The sequence below is a fragment of the Zootoca vivipara genome, chromosome 13 (genome assembly GCF_965207765.1).
Source record: "Zootoca vivipara chromosome 13, rZooViv2.hap1.1, whole genome shotgun sequence".
Taxonomy (NCBI): domain Eukaryota; kingdom Metazoa; phylum Chordata; class Lepidosauria; order Squamata; family Lacertidae; genus Zootoca; species Zootoca vivipara.
In genome coordinates, this window is record NC_142596.1 from 20,009,525 (window position 1) to 20,024,015 (window position 14,491).

At 44.2% G+C, this 14,491-nt stretch overlaps 1 protein-coding gene across 1 annotated transcript in view; it reads left to right on the plus strand.

Moving 5' to 3' along the window:
- Positions 1-14,491, plus strand: part of PCSK6 (proprotein convertase subtilisin/kexin type 6) — a 95,202-nt gene that overhangs the window by 33,234 nt on the left and 47,477 nt on the right. Inside the window, exons 5-7 of the mRNA XM_035130465.3 lie at positions 333-409; positions 3,789-3,877; positions 13,926-14,098. Coding sequence (XP_034986356.3) covers positions 333-409; positions 3,789-3,877; positions 13,926-14,098 — 339 coding nt within the window. The remainder of the gene's footprint in view (positions 1-332; positions 410-3,788; positions 3,878-13,925; positions 14,099-14,491) is intronic.

Here is a 14,491-nt window from a genome sequence, read left to right on the forward strand (position 1 = left end):
TCCTAGAGTTTTGCTTCTTTCAGCAGGCAGAAAAAGCGGCAGAATGGGGGACCTCATAAGAAGCTACCTTTACATCAGGTGCAACCTTTTGCCCCATATGGCCTAGTAATATCTGTTGCAACTGATAGTGACTCTCCAGGGTCTCAAGCAAAGGTCACAAAACCTGCTATATGATCACTTTCTTATTAATTTAACAACTTTTATATCCTATAAACTGTGTTGTTTGTAAGAACCTCTATCCTGCCAGAGTGTCTCTTGTCCTGGTAAATGCTTGCTCCTGGCGATCACGTCTTAGTTTTTCTAATGTGAACAACTCCCTCTGTTTCTTTCAGGACCCTCGTGCAAGCTATGATGTCAATGGGGATGACGAAGACCCAACTCCGCGCTATGATGCCAGCAATGAAAACAAGTAGGCCTGCTTTTTAACACTGACTTAATGCTTTAAGGGGTGGAGGATGTTGCAGTCTGCACTTAACCTGAACCAAACGCCACCTGCTACCTGTGCTGTATGACAGCATATGGACAGTCGTCAACAGTTATCAGTCAGTCAATCACCCATTCCCACCACCCTTCTGAGTAATACCCCACCCCCACCCTCTGACTATTCATAAGGGTCTGGTGACTTCTATTTCAGTGTATCTGAAGAAGTGTGCATGCACACGAAAGCTCATACCAAAATAAAAAAACTTAGTTGGTCTTTAAGGTGCTGCTGGAAGGAATTTTTTTTATTTAGCATATGGACACTTTGCCGAATTACATTTTGATATAGATTATAGTCCTTTCTGCACAGATTTATAAAATCAGTGGATGGAATTCAGCATTGAGCTAACATGATTGTTCCATCAGTGCAGGCATTTTTGCTTTGCTAGCCGAAACAATCTCCCCTCTCCTTCCCCGCCGCATGCTGTTCTGGGGGTTCTTTTTACCTGCCAGAGCAGATGGGGTCCTGCAAGAGTGGGGAGGGAGATCATGTTGCACTAGCAGGAATTTGGGCTAATATGGCAAATAATTGTGCAGCCTTTGAGTATATTTTTGTCCTTTTGGAGTCTGCTTTTTCCACTTCTGTTGTTGTTGTTTTTTTGCCAATTAATGAAAACTTGAAAATGAGTATTAAAATATATATAGTCGTACCTTGGAAGCTGAACGGAATCCGTTCGACTTCCAAAATGTTCGGAAACCAAAGCACAGCTTCTGATTGACTGCAGGAAGCTCCTGCAGCCAATCGGAAGCCGCGCCGAACGTTCGGCATCTGAAAAATCGTTTGAAAACCGGAACACTCCCTTCCGGGTTTTGATCGTTCAGGAGCCGATTTGTTCGGGAGCCAAGGCGTTTGAGATCCAAGGTACGGCTGTATATTTAGAGGCCACTCATCCTCCGAGACCCTAAGATGTTGTTTGCTTAACGTGTGTGTAAATCCGGCACTGAGAATTATAGTGGAAAACACCTGGGGGCGGGGTCATCAAGGTGCCAGGGAGATTGTGGCCTCTTTGAAGGCAGGGCTCTGGTGCCTGCGACAGCTCTCCAGTGACCAGTTGCTTCCTTTCTGTGCTGGCAGCAGCTGCCTATGAGGCTCTGAAACCCCCACTAGAAAAGAGGTCACAACCCTATCCACACCTTGCCCCATTAAAGTTAGTGATCCAGCACAGACATGATCTGACAGCTGTATGGTTATTGCTACTGGGCCATCTATAATACATGGTACATTACAAAGGACAAAAGTACTGGTCCCTTTCCTGAGGGGCTTGTGAAACAGAGGAAGTGGAGGGAAACAGAGGCAGGATAAAGAGTGGAATCATAAGATTCTAGTTCCATGTGCTTAAACCCAAACCCGACCTGTACTGTATATTTAAAGTAGCAGAATATACTACTTTATTTTTTCAATAAAGTATTTTATCAGTTTTTTAAAAAAGAAAAATACAAAAAAACAAACCAAGTACATTCAGACCTGGAATACAATTTATGGTAACCGTACAAACTTGTGTATCATACCACTTAAACAGTCCTGGCTTCCCCCGAAGAATCCTGGGCACTGTAGTTTAAGGGTGCTGAGAATTATTAGGAAGACTCCCATTCTCATTACAGAGCTCCAATTCCCAGAGTGGTCTAACAGTCTAACCTTCTTCCCAGGGAACTCAGTAGGAGTAGTAATAATAACAACATATCTGAAGGCGCCGAAAAATGCTGCATTCCCCTCCCCTTTCCAGATAACCTGACCTGTGTTTAACACCTTTAATGCTTTTTATTGGAAAGAAGGGTGGGATAAAACTGTTAACCATGAATATAAATAAATAAATAATAATAATCTCCACTATCATTTGGAACTCAAACCATGGTTTCAGCTTCCAGATGTAATGGCAAACCATGGTTTATGGCCACTTGGATTGCTTTGCACTCCAGCTTTAGGTGAAGTGGGCAAAACTGCTCAGTCAAACCAAAACTAAGCTTTAGACTAAACCATTAACCATGGTCAAAACTAACCTTTAGACTAAACCATTAACCATGGTTTGGTGTAACGTTTAACTTGGGATGCTATGATGGCTACATCAAGTGCAGAGCTCCACCTCCACCTGCTGTGTCCCACCTGGTGTGGAGAGAGTTGCCTGTGATTCTCTTAAAAGGGCAAGTTGTGTGGCGGAATTCACAGATGGCTGGCTGAAGTGCAAAAGCAGTTTCCAAACCGGCAGAATCCAAGCCAAGAATTCATTTTTATTTGTATTTATTATGGAGGCCTTCTGTGAATTTCTCTCTTTAATGACACTAATCCTCTGAGCACTTCATTAATTCGGGGGATTAGTTACCAAAAACGTCTGCACACTTCTGAAAACTTGCAAGAGGCCAGGGTTTCCATACAGAGTCTCCACTTCAACACAGAAAATAGAAGGGGTATTTTCATCATTATTTTTGATAAAGAACTTTCCCACTCTAAAACACTGTAATTCCATTAAGGTCAGTGTACCTTAATGTATATTAGGTGTATACATTGTACAGTATATTAGGTGTTCACAGTGTACAAACTGTGTACACAAGATGGTTTAGCTGTATACTCATACTGTTATTCACATGTAACGTTCAACTAGCATACACTCTTGTGTACCTGTGTACAGAATTTTTGAGAGATACAAATCAACAAATGTATACTCTTTCACACAAACACTTATATATGTGCAGAGATAGCTTGCATCTGAGTTGAGTGTAATGTGTGAAAACACCTGACGTTCATCAGAATGGAGTGATAAAGGTTTTTCTGAACTGAATCGCTTGAAGATGAAAATCGGGCTGTTGCCTATTTCAATGTTTCCCTATTTTTTTTATTTAGAAATAAAGACAGTTCAGACACCACCATTGGCTAGCACGTAATGTTTGAAGTGGTCTGGGGTCATGGCACCACATATATCTATATCTATATCTATATCTATATCTATATCTATATCTATATCTATATCTTGGATAGAGGGAGCAGACTGCATGTGTAGGGAACACTGAACTTTTCCCCACGTACCTTGGGAGTCGAACGGAATCTGTTCCAGAAGTCCGTTCGACTTCCAAAACTTTTGGAAACCAAGGCACAGCTTCCGATTGGCTGCAGGAAGCTCCTGCAGCCAATCAGAAGCTATAGAAGCCGTGACGGATGTTTGGGTTCCAAAGAACATTCGCAAACCAGAACACTCACTTCTGGGTTTGTTGCGTTTGGGAGCCAAAACATTCGACTCGCAAGGCGTTCGACTTCCGAGGTACGACTGTATTTGATTTCTGAAAGAGAAATAACATTCTCTGTATTCTTTCCCCAGGCATGGCACCCGTTGTGCTGGGGAAGTGGCAGCGTCAGCGAACAACTCCAACTGCATAGTGGGAATTGCATACAATGCAAGAATTGGAGGTAAGGAAGACATTTCTCTTCTGAGCATGGTCTGCAATCAGCTTTTCTGGAGGGCTGATTTGAGAAAGTAGCACTGAGTGTTGGCCCTCATCACACCTTTCCGAGGGCTTCTGGCTAACCCCTGTTACTACTAATATTCCTCATTCACAAGTCTCTTTTTTGCCTCTAAATCTGGCATTTTGGGGGTGGGTCCTAATTTTTTACGTAAGAGACACAATTCTCTAAGCTCTGCTATAAATCCTCCATGGCTTTTTCTAAACCACCATGGAAGTTTTGCTGGGGGACAGTATATACAGCTTCCCAATAAATGAACATAGAACAATACCCACAATTTTAGTTTCTACAGGTTAAGTCCTCCTCTGCCCGCACCCTAAGGTCCTTAAGTAACCTCACAGCTTTCTTTATGCTTCGTCTGAAATGTAAAATCCCACATTAGGGCATTTTTGTTCTTTTCCTGTGTAAGAATTGTTTGGTGTTTTGGTCCTTTTCTTGTGCATTTTAAGTTTCGTAAAGATGTCTCTGGTGTGTTAGTGTTAGGGCTTGCTCACACTTACTTTTCCTCCGCTCTTTCCAGGCACGGCCTGCAATTTAAAGCTCTGTGTCTGAACACCCCTTTTAAGTCTCTGGAACTTTCCCTGTGAAAACCTGCTCTTTAAAGCTCAATTGGAGCAAACTGCAGGAAACCAGCATTGGTGTTCTGTCTGATTCAGCTTTTAAGAGTGGAAATTTTGGGGCAAGGAAATTTTGGGGCAAAAAAACCCCACCATGAAGCATAAAAGCACAGACCTCTGCCTGGAAAAAAGAGCAGGGCAAAAGCTAAGTGTGGATAAGCGCTTATTTCTGCTACACAGAGGTCAACCTCCATGTGGGAAAAAGATGTGTGCGTTGGAATGGTCAGATGGGAGTTACAGCAAAATTCTCCTCCCATACAAACATATGAATCTCAGAACCACAAGAAGCTGCCTAATACAGACAAGGTTCTCTCTGCTTGAAGATGTCAGGTGTGCAAAACAGGTGCTCTGCCCCTGGGCTATGGCCAGGATAACAGGGATTCCAGAGCTAAGGACTGTCAATTTTGTAAGTGAATCTGTTAGTTTCAGTTTCTCATTCCCCCAATCTTAGTTCAGTTCTCTACATTTCCACATCCATTTTGGGTGGTGGGTTTTTTGTAAGCACTCATGAAAATTTATCAGCATTTTAGTGTGAATTCCTTATTCCAGCGTGATTTTTTTTTCTAATACAACTTTGCCTGATGGACGTATTTTTTCTCACAGCAATTCCCCCTAAAACAAGGCATTTCTGTGTGCTGTTTTCATGAACATGTGCGTTTTTATGGACACTACCTGTATATTTGTTTTTGCACACATCACTTTTCTGGAGAATTGTATTTCAGAATTCAGAGGATTTTGAATTCAGTGTGGATTTCGAAGGATGCTTGTGTTTTGCTTCTCACATTGTTTTGGAAAGTGTGAATTATGTAGGTTCACCTTAAAATTCGAGTTCACTTGAATTTCTCCCCCACTGGTAGTGGGAGTGCTTTTGTGCGTTAACTGAATATGAAATTACTGTATTTTTGTAATGCTGAATTCGCTTGCTCTTAGATCTTTTGCACAGTAAAGGAAATTGAAACCTCATCTGTTTACATCTGTTGACTTCCACTGACCTCTCATTCCTCTCTTTCACTGGACTGGGAACATTTTGGGGGTGCAGACTGGATGCATGTTGACAGGGAAGTTCCCTTCCAGCTAGGCAGCTATCTAACCTGGTGCGATGGAGTAACTTTCGCCCCTATAATCCTCTTGTTCCACTGCACAGTGCCAGAGGAGGGGCTGAAAGGGCATGGCTGCGCCTTGGTGAGAACTCTGAGATGGAACTTGTTTGATGTATCTGGAGGAGGATTTGTGTTTTTTACTTGCTTTGCGTGTTAGCATTTGGAGCTGCATGCTCAGCAGAAACTGCATACGGAACCCCTGTTGGAGCAGCACACATTGCCCTGGATACAATCCCACCAAGTCTCTGGGTTTAGGAAAATAAGAAAGCTATGTTTATTAATGGAAATACATCTTAGTTCCGTCTAACAATGGTAGAGATACTTTGAGCCATGCTTCCTCTTGCATCTAGAGAGCTTGAAGTATGTCTGCTCTCCTGAGGGAGGGAGGTGCGGAGAAGAAGAAAATAAAGAGGAAGTGAGGTCAACAGTCTAACACTGAAGGAAGATCTACAGGTCAGCACAAGGACGGTCTAGGAATCTTAGATGTTCCTCTCTCTCTCTCCTTTCTTATGAAGATGCATCAGCTTATATGAAAGCTGAGTTGCACACTGGCAACCCAGTAGTCACTGCAGGCAGTTTTCCATCACCTTTTGAAACTGCCTTCTCAACCTGTTACCCTCTGAAAGTTATTCTACACTTCTGCTTGTCCTACCTCTTTCCTGCAGGAAAACCAGTTGTTTACCTCTGATTTGGAGCACACGTCAATTGGGCTTTCTGTGGATTGCCAATTGCTCCGATTCAGTGGTAAAGAGCAGGTTTTCCTGGGGAAAGTGGCAGGGCAAACAGAAAACCTCTCGGATCCATGCGGAGATAGGTTTGCCATATATCAAAAAAATAAAATGCCTTTCATCCTGGATGTCATTTCTGCCTTTCAAGTCCCAGTAATGTCTAGAAAAATTCAGTTGTATGGCAGCCCTATGCATAGACAGCATGGGACAAGTAGGATGCTTCCTGAATATTGCTGGACTGCAACGCCCATCATCCCTACCCATTGGCTGTGTTGGCTGGCACTGATGGGAGTTTAAGTCCCACAACATCCAGAGTCGTCTAGGTTTGGGAAGCCTGTTTAAAAAAATAAAATTACCCTGCCAATATTGGTTTTTTTTAAAGATGGGTGTAGGGAGCACTGTACATTTTGTACAATGTACACCAGAAGCGAATCTAAATAGATTGCTAAAAACTACAGCTGGTAAGGACTAGGGTTGCCAGATCAGCAGCATGCCAACCCTGAGATATCGGGGCTGAAACGTGAGAGGTAGGGTGGCCCCTGGTGATGTTACAGGATAGGCCCTGGAGACAGGGGTTAATTGGGAGAGGTGAGCACAGGAGGGCAACCCCAGCCTAATTGTCTATGCCATAATTTATAGCCAGCTCCTGCTGGGCTGAAGCTTGCAAGCTGCACGCACAGTCTTCTTATTGAAGGCACCCTTGCCCACCAGCAGATTCACCTGGAGGGGGCCAGACAAACTTGGAGACTTCAGGTCAGACCTGGCAGTCTGGTAGCCCTTGTGAGGATTGTGCTCAGCTTGATGGGGAGTCCTATCTGCCACAGTCCCATTCTTTTTCTTTTACTTTCCGATCTCTCATTGCCCTTGCATTTCCTTTCCGTTTTACTTCTGCCGAGGGCACAATACATTTACCGCTCAATAAACAAAAAGGGGATGCCAGCCCATCTTTCTTCCTCACACCCCCTCCTTTAAAGCTGTGCGCCTTCTGAAGCTTTTATTGCTCGCACCGTGGGAAGTGGCTGATTTATTCCTTCTCCTTCCCATCTCCTCTCTTTAACCTCTACTTCACTCTGACAACCTATAGATTCCCCCTGCAGTTTGGGCTTCTACTCCGGGCTTTGATTGTTGGCTCTGCTAACTGCGTCGGATGTTATGTGCTTGGGAATTAAGGTGATGCATTTCTCGCTTTTCTGCGTGCCCCTGTTAACTTTAATAAGCCTGATTCACAGGCACTGGCAGGTTGATTCAGAGAAAGCAAAGTTGGGAGTGTGGGAGGGGTAAGGCAGCAAGCCACAGACCAGTTTGAAACTTAAATTGAGCCTTCACCAGACATGCAAAAGAAATAGTGTTAGCTTAAAACAGGGTCCTAATGTCCCTGGGTACACCAGAACCTTTCTTGATCTTTCAATGTTATTTATTTCACTGCTCGACCTGGTTCAATTTGCAGGACTGAATGTGGATTCTAGCTATATTCAGTTGGATCATGGCTAGAATCCTTCCCATAATTGGGAAAAACCTGCAGCCAGGGTTTCCAATTGAAGAGAGGATTAGTACATAGGAAGCTGCCTTAAGTGCCTTATGCTGAGACTTCGTCTATCTAATTCAGAATTGCCTGTACCATCCTTTCTCAGGCTTGAGCCCCCCCCCGATGTTGTTGGACTACAACTCCCATCATCCCTGATCACTGGTCCTGCCAGCTAGGGATGATGGGAGTTGTAGTCCAACAACATCTGGAGACCCAAGCTTGAGGAAGGCTTGTCTACACTGACTGGTAGTGTCTGTCCGAGGTTTCAGATGGGACACTCCCAGCCTTACCTGGAGATGCCTGGGATTGAATCTGTGACCTGCTGCATGCAAGGCAGATGCTATACCACTGAGCTGTGTCCCTTTCCAATGCAGTTGGAATCCTCCTTGCAGTTCAGCATACAGGTCAAGAGAAGAGAAGATGGGTTTGGAGTCAGTGCACGTGTCCCAATTCTCTCCACAACAACTTGAGTCCTCATGCTTGAAGCAACTTCCTTTCGTTTTTAATCCAAGATAAATTTGGGCCAAACTGCTAAATGTCTCAAAATAGTTAAAACAGCTATGGATTTGTCCTGAATAAGTTCACATCTATGCTGCTGGGAGAGAGTTGAGTTAACCCTTCCGCTTGTGTTGTTTTCCTGATCTAAATCTCCCATCTCCAGCGCTCAAGTTGCTATTTGCCACAAACAAAAACACAGCCTGGTGACAATGCAACGTATGTGGGAATTCCTAGCCGCTTGCTGAAGCTCGCAGTACCGTAATGGCACCACCAGCCCATCCATGCCAAATCCTTATCCTGTTATAAAGATTCTCTCTTTCCTGTGATTAACTATGAAAGCAATCGGTGGTGTCTGATCTGTGAACACAGCCTTGATTTCAGAGTGACTGAAATGGAGGTTTCATCCTCCCAGGTATGTACCTGCAAGTCAGTTTCAACGCTGAGTGCATTAGCATCGCCTTTCATGAAGAATAGATGTTCAATCTCTCATTAATGTCAGCAGTGGACTCCTTCTCTCTGGTCAAAAACAGTAGAGGGCAGCCATCAACTTTTTGGAAGCATTTGGCTGGCAGATGTTGGCAGTAGAAAGCTTAACTAAATGAACCTTTGGGCTGATCTGGCGTGGTAATGTTTATGGTCTGGCTTAATTGGGTTTGTAATAGCATAAATCACAGCATCTTAAAAAGCAGAGACATCACCTTGCCGACAAAGGTCCGTATAGTTAAAGCTATGGTTTTCCCAGTAGTGATGTATGGAAGTGAGAGCTGGACCATAAAGAAGGCTGATCGCCGAAGAATTGATGCTTTTGAATTATGGTGCTGGAGGAGACTCTTGAGAGTCCCATGGACTGCTAGAAGATCAAACCTATCCATTCTTAAGGAAATCAGCCCTGAGTGCTCCCTGGAAGGACAGATCGTGAAGCTGAGGCTCCAATACTTTGGCCACCTCATGAGAAGAGAAGAATCCTTGGAAAAGACCCTGATGTTGGGAAAGATTGAGGGCACTAGGAGAAGGGGACGACAGAGGACAAGATGGTTGGACAGTGTTCTCGAAGCTACGAACATGAGTTTGACCAAACTACGGGAGGCAGTGGAAGACAGGAGTGCCTGGCGTGCTATGGTCCATGGGGTCACGAAGAGTCGGACACGACTAAACGACTAAACAACAACAATAGCATAAATGCTTTGTCGAAAGGATCAGACGTTGATTGATTTGGCTATTTCCTTCTGTCTTGCTCATGTGACTCCCCCCCCCTCTGGAAATTCGAATACCACTCCTCTTTGTTTTGCCCTCCTATTAGGATCAGGGTGGGGAACTGGATCTGACTGGTCAGTTGGGTCCTTATCTCCTACACACCCACCCATGGACCATGGGCCAAGTTTCATAGGTGGGTGGGGCCAGCCACCTGTTAATCACCTGGTGTCAGGTGACCCGTTTTTGCCTGTGATCAGCTGGTGGTTGGAGAGCTACAATTCTCAGAGTGGTCTAGCAGTCACTCCCCCTCCCCAGTGAACTGTAGGATTGCAGCTCTGTGAAGGGAAGGGTGTGTGTCTCCTATTAACTGTCAGCACCCTTAGCAAACTACAGTTCCCAAGATTCTTTGAGGGAAGCCATGGCTACTTAAAGTGGTATGATGATGCTTTAAAAGCATAGTGCACATGTGGGCTAACTGAGGAGATCTGTGACCTGCCACAGGACCATCTCAGCAATGGCTGCCTGGTAATGGAATCGCCTCCCCAACCACCAAAGTCCTGCTGGTGCCAATTCATGTCTTTTTTCTGGCACTGGTTGAAGACAGTTCGATTCCTCCAGGCCCTTGAGCAGACCTGCATCTGAATTATTTGCGGACTTGCAACAGATGGATGTGTTAATGATACGTTTTGAGTTTTATTCTCTTTTTATGTTTCCTTTTATATTGCTGTGATCTGTCCCTGAGCTCACTCGTGATGAGCGGTGGAATACAAATTTAATAAATAAATAAAATGTGAGAGGAATTGTTTTGAGAGCCAGCTTGTGCGATAGATTTGTACATAACAATAAGAGCTTTGAAAGAGGCAAAGGGATAGCTCACTCTGTGTAGAACAGGAGGCCCTTAATCTCTAGGTTGTGGGTTCGAGCCCCACGTTGGGCAAAAGTTCCCTGCACTGTAGGGGATTGCACTAGATGAATCTCATGGTATTCTCAGGAGCCAGTCAGGAGTAGGTCAGCAATAAAAATATACCGGTGTGGGTGAAGTCAACTCTTTATTCAAATACTGTAACCAGTGCATGCCTAGTGATCACAGCAACTCTTCCCAGTAGGTCTTGCCCCAATGTGGCAAATGCATGAGGACTGAAGGTCCCCACCTCCCCACCGCACTCTAAGGCTTCTCCCCTGGTTCCTTCTTCAGCTCCTCATCTTGTGTCTCTTTCCTCTGCCTTCTTCATTTCTCTGTGTATTCTGGGAAACCAGGGAGGAAGGGGCCTGGTCCCAGCAAGAGGGGGAGATTCCCTGCTTCTTCAGCAGCCTGCCTCCACTCTGCCTCTTGGTACTCCCTGCCCCGTTGCTGCCTCTCAATCTGGACTGCTGTCTGCCACAGCCTCTTCCTGCTCACTAAACCCTGTTTCCTCTTCAGCTTTGGACACCTCCTCCTCCCAGTCTGCTTCCTCCTCTCCTTCTGACCACTCATTGTCGTCCCACCACCAATCCCTGGGCTCTGAGCCTTCTTCCCCACCACTCCTCTGCATTCAGCCAGTCCACAACATGGTCCCTTCCAACTCTATGATTCTATTATTCTGCTTTGTCTCTGGTCAAACATGTGGGTTTATAAGAACATAAGGAGAACCCTGCAGGCCTATCTAACCTTTCCTTTTAGCCTACCCTTTTATAATTTTTGCTACCTGTTTTTCTAGTATGCTTGTTACCATGAGACCTTGAAATGTGTTTGAAACAAACAAACAAACAAACAAACAAACTGCAAAATGTAGAATCTTCAGAATGCTACTATCATGTGTATCTCCCAACTGTTGCAGCAGTCATGGATTATAGATTTTTCTATCCCAGGTTTGTGCAAACTTACACTTATATCTCCCCTTTTCCTTGACCAGCTGTTCTTGTAAGGTGGCAAGGCCTGGCAATGAACTTTTGTATCAATAAACTTGCTGGGAAATGCTTCTGAGAATTCAGCTCGAGGGAAGGATTTTGCCCAAACAACCTTGCTCCATTCCCATTATATTTAAGAGGTATCTTTGCGAGCAGAGAATAATGTTAGAAAGGAAATCCATTTAAGTTGACTGCTGTCTACCACGTAGCTGCAACCGTAATTTTATTTCTGTCTGTCGATTTTTGTTTTTCTTAAGGAAAAACATACAAAAAAATAGATACGTCATGAAAAAGGCAAAAGAAAGAAAGAAAGGCTCCATGCCTAGCTATATTAAGCCCTAAAATTATAATCCACTGCGCTTCCTTTTCTGCCACCCACAGTAGCCCTCTATACTGTGATAAATAATCAACCTTTCCTCTTTACAAAAATGATGAGTCAAATGTCCCAAAATCTAGAGATTGCCTCATGTGCATAGGAGAGTTAAATTATATATATATATATTCTCAAGGTTGGGCACTCTGCTGTTAGTAATTTTGTCTTCCTGTTTGCTTGGCTTTATTTCTGTCTGTTTGAAAAAAATATTTTCAACTGCAAGTAAGATTTTGGGTGCAACCCAATACAAGCAGCTGCTGCATGAATGCCATTCATTTTGATCAGGCTTGTGCTGGAGGCTTCCCAGTGGATCGTGCCCCTTCTCATCCTCATCCAGGAGAGCTAGGGCCAGTTAATTGCTTGATTATGTTCAAAGTCAGCCTCAGAGATTGAGACCCTCCCCCCTGTATTTCACTACCAAATGGCTTTAGCTCCCTATAGAAATTCCATAAATCTTTTGGTTTCCTAAATGAAGGAATGTATCTTCCCTCCCTGCCACCCCCAGCAATTTCTTGTTTATTCTAATTTTTGAAGGCGTTGCCTGAGGCATACCAGAATTACGGACAGAGCCATCATCTTTTCAAGTTGCAGATATGGCCAAATTTAGATTTGCCTGTGGTTATGCAAAAATTGGAAATCTTATAACTGGGAAGCATTTTATCTGAGGGCATTCCTGAAGACTGTGTGGAAGCTGGATCTGGTCCAAATTTCAGGCTGTTTTTATCTTAGCATTTTCTCTGGAATTGTCATTGTTAGCTCACTCAGTTATGGTTGCTTGACTTTTATTATTGCAGCCTGTAGACCAAGACTAGGAACATTGCGGTCCCTCCTAAAGCCCTGTTCATTGAGCATTCGTCCTGATTTGCTTGCACAAAGCTCATGCCGGTATTGGATTATATCTGGTCTTTATTAAGCATTCGTCCTGATTTGCTTACAAGGCAGTTGTACAACAATGAACATTCGTCTTGCATGTATCCTTATTTGTTGGCAGGCTGGTTATACATCTTCCCCTTGGACATTCATTAATCCCACACTTTTCAATGCTTTTTTCCTGTCACTCTCCAAGCCTGATTCTTTTAAAAAGTGGATTTCTTGCACTAAGGTGCCAGGCAGAGCCCATTAATCCACTTGAACTGTACAAATCTAAAATACTGGTATGTGCTTGAATCCCTCCTGCAAAATAGTGACAGTCTGGAGGCACCCTACAGATAAAGATACAGCTACTCGCCTTGTTTGCATATAGTGGAAAGCCTTGGTTTGTTAAGCCTCAATGTGGTTTGTTTGAATGACTTAACCCAACCCATCAACTTAACTGTAGCTTGTTTTCCATCAACAAAGCACAATGTGAAGTTTTTGGCTTATGAACCATGGCTTGTACACTGTGGTTGGGTCAAACCCAACGCCCTTGCTTAACCGTGGTTCGTTTGGCTACCCCATTCCAGATGCTCGCCAAGCTACAGAGCAACAAGAAAATAAAACCCAAGTGTAGGAGAAATCAGCCATGCTTTGGTTGCTTGTATTCGTGGCAATTCATGGTTTGTTGAACCAAACCATGGTAAAAGCAACCCACCCTGCCTACATGGCTGCTTGAAAACTTTCCAGCTTGCTTCAAACAGTCTAAGGCAGTGGTGAAATGCAGATTTTGGGTGTAGAAGACAGAAATGTAGTGGTTGCCATTTGAAGAAGAGTTCTGTGTCATCTGGAAGTGGCTTTCATAGTTTTGAAAGAAAAGTCACTTGTGTCACTGGCTCTGTGTCACTTTTTCCTGTTGTGTCAAGAAAACTACTTCCAATATGCAGTTGAATCAGCAAGTGTGGAAGAACCGGGGGGGGGGGGGAGAGAGAGAGAGAGGAAGCATCCAGAACAAGCTGGCAAACTGAGAGCTTGTTTTAGGGCAGCACAAGTTGCAATTGTTTTGGGCTATTCAAGATTGAAAGCATCTTTTCATGCCTCAGAACAAAGGCCTTTGATTGCAGTCCTCCAGCTTTTCTGGAAAAGAAAAAAAGAGGGGGGGAACCTTGAAACTCTAACACCTGATACATTTTTTTTTTTAATTCGGGGGATGCTTTTAGGCATTCGGATGTTAGACGGCGACGTGACAGATGTGGTGGAAGCAAAGGCGATTGGCACCAAACCTGAATACATCCACATCTACAGCGCAAGCTGGGGCCCTGACGACGATGGGCGGACAGTCGATGGGCCTGGCCCTTTGGCCAAGCAAGCATTTGAGCAAGGCATTAAAAAGGTGTGGGGAAAATTCAGCGCGGTGTGGATAACCTTCTTCTTGGGTGTTTTTCTTTTTCAGTCTGCATTTTGCATAGGGTTCTTAACGTTTCTGGCTGCTTTGGCAGGGGGTTGCCAGCCTGTTCCTGCCTTCTCCAACCTCTAGCCAGCAGCTACCAACCACAGTGACGATGCCTAGCCTTCAGAGGTGTTATGCCTCTGAATACCTCTGGGCATAGCTCTGAATCCCAGAGCTCTGTTTGGTCAAGTCCTGCTTGAAGACTTCTCATGGTCACTGTGAGAGCAGGATACTGGACTAGATGGGCTGTGGGCTTGATCCAGCAGGCTCTTCTTACGCTCTTCTGTTTATGTTCTTAGTATCCTCCAGGTGTTTTGTGCTGCAACACCCATGATG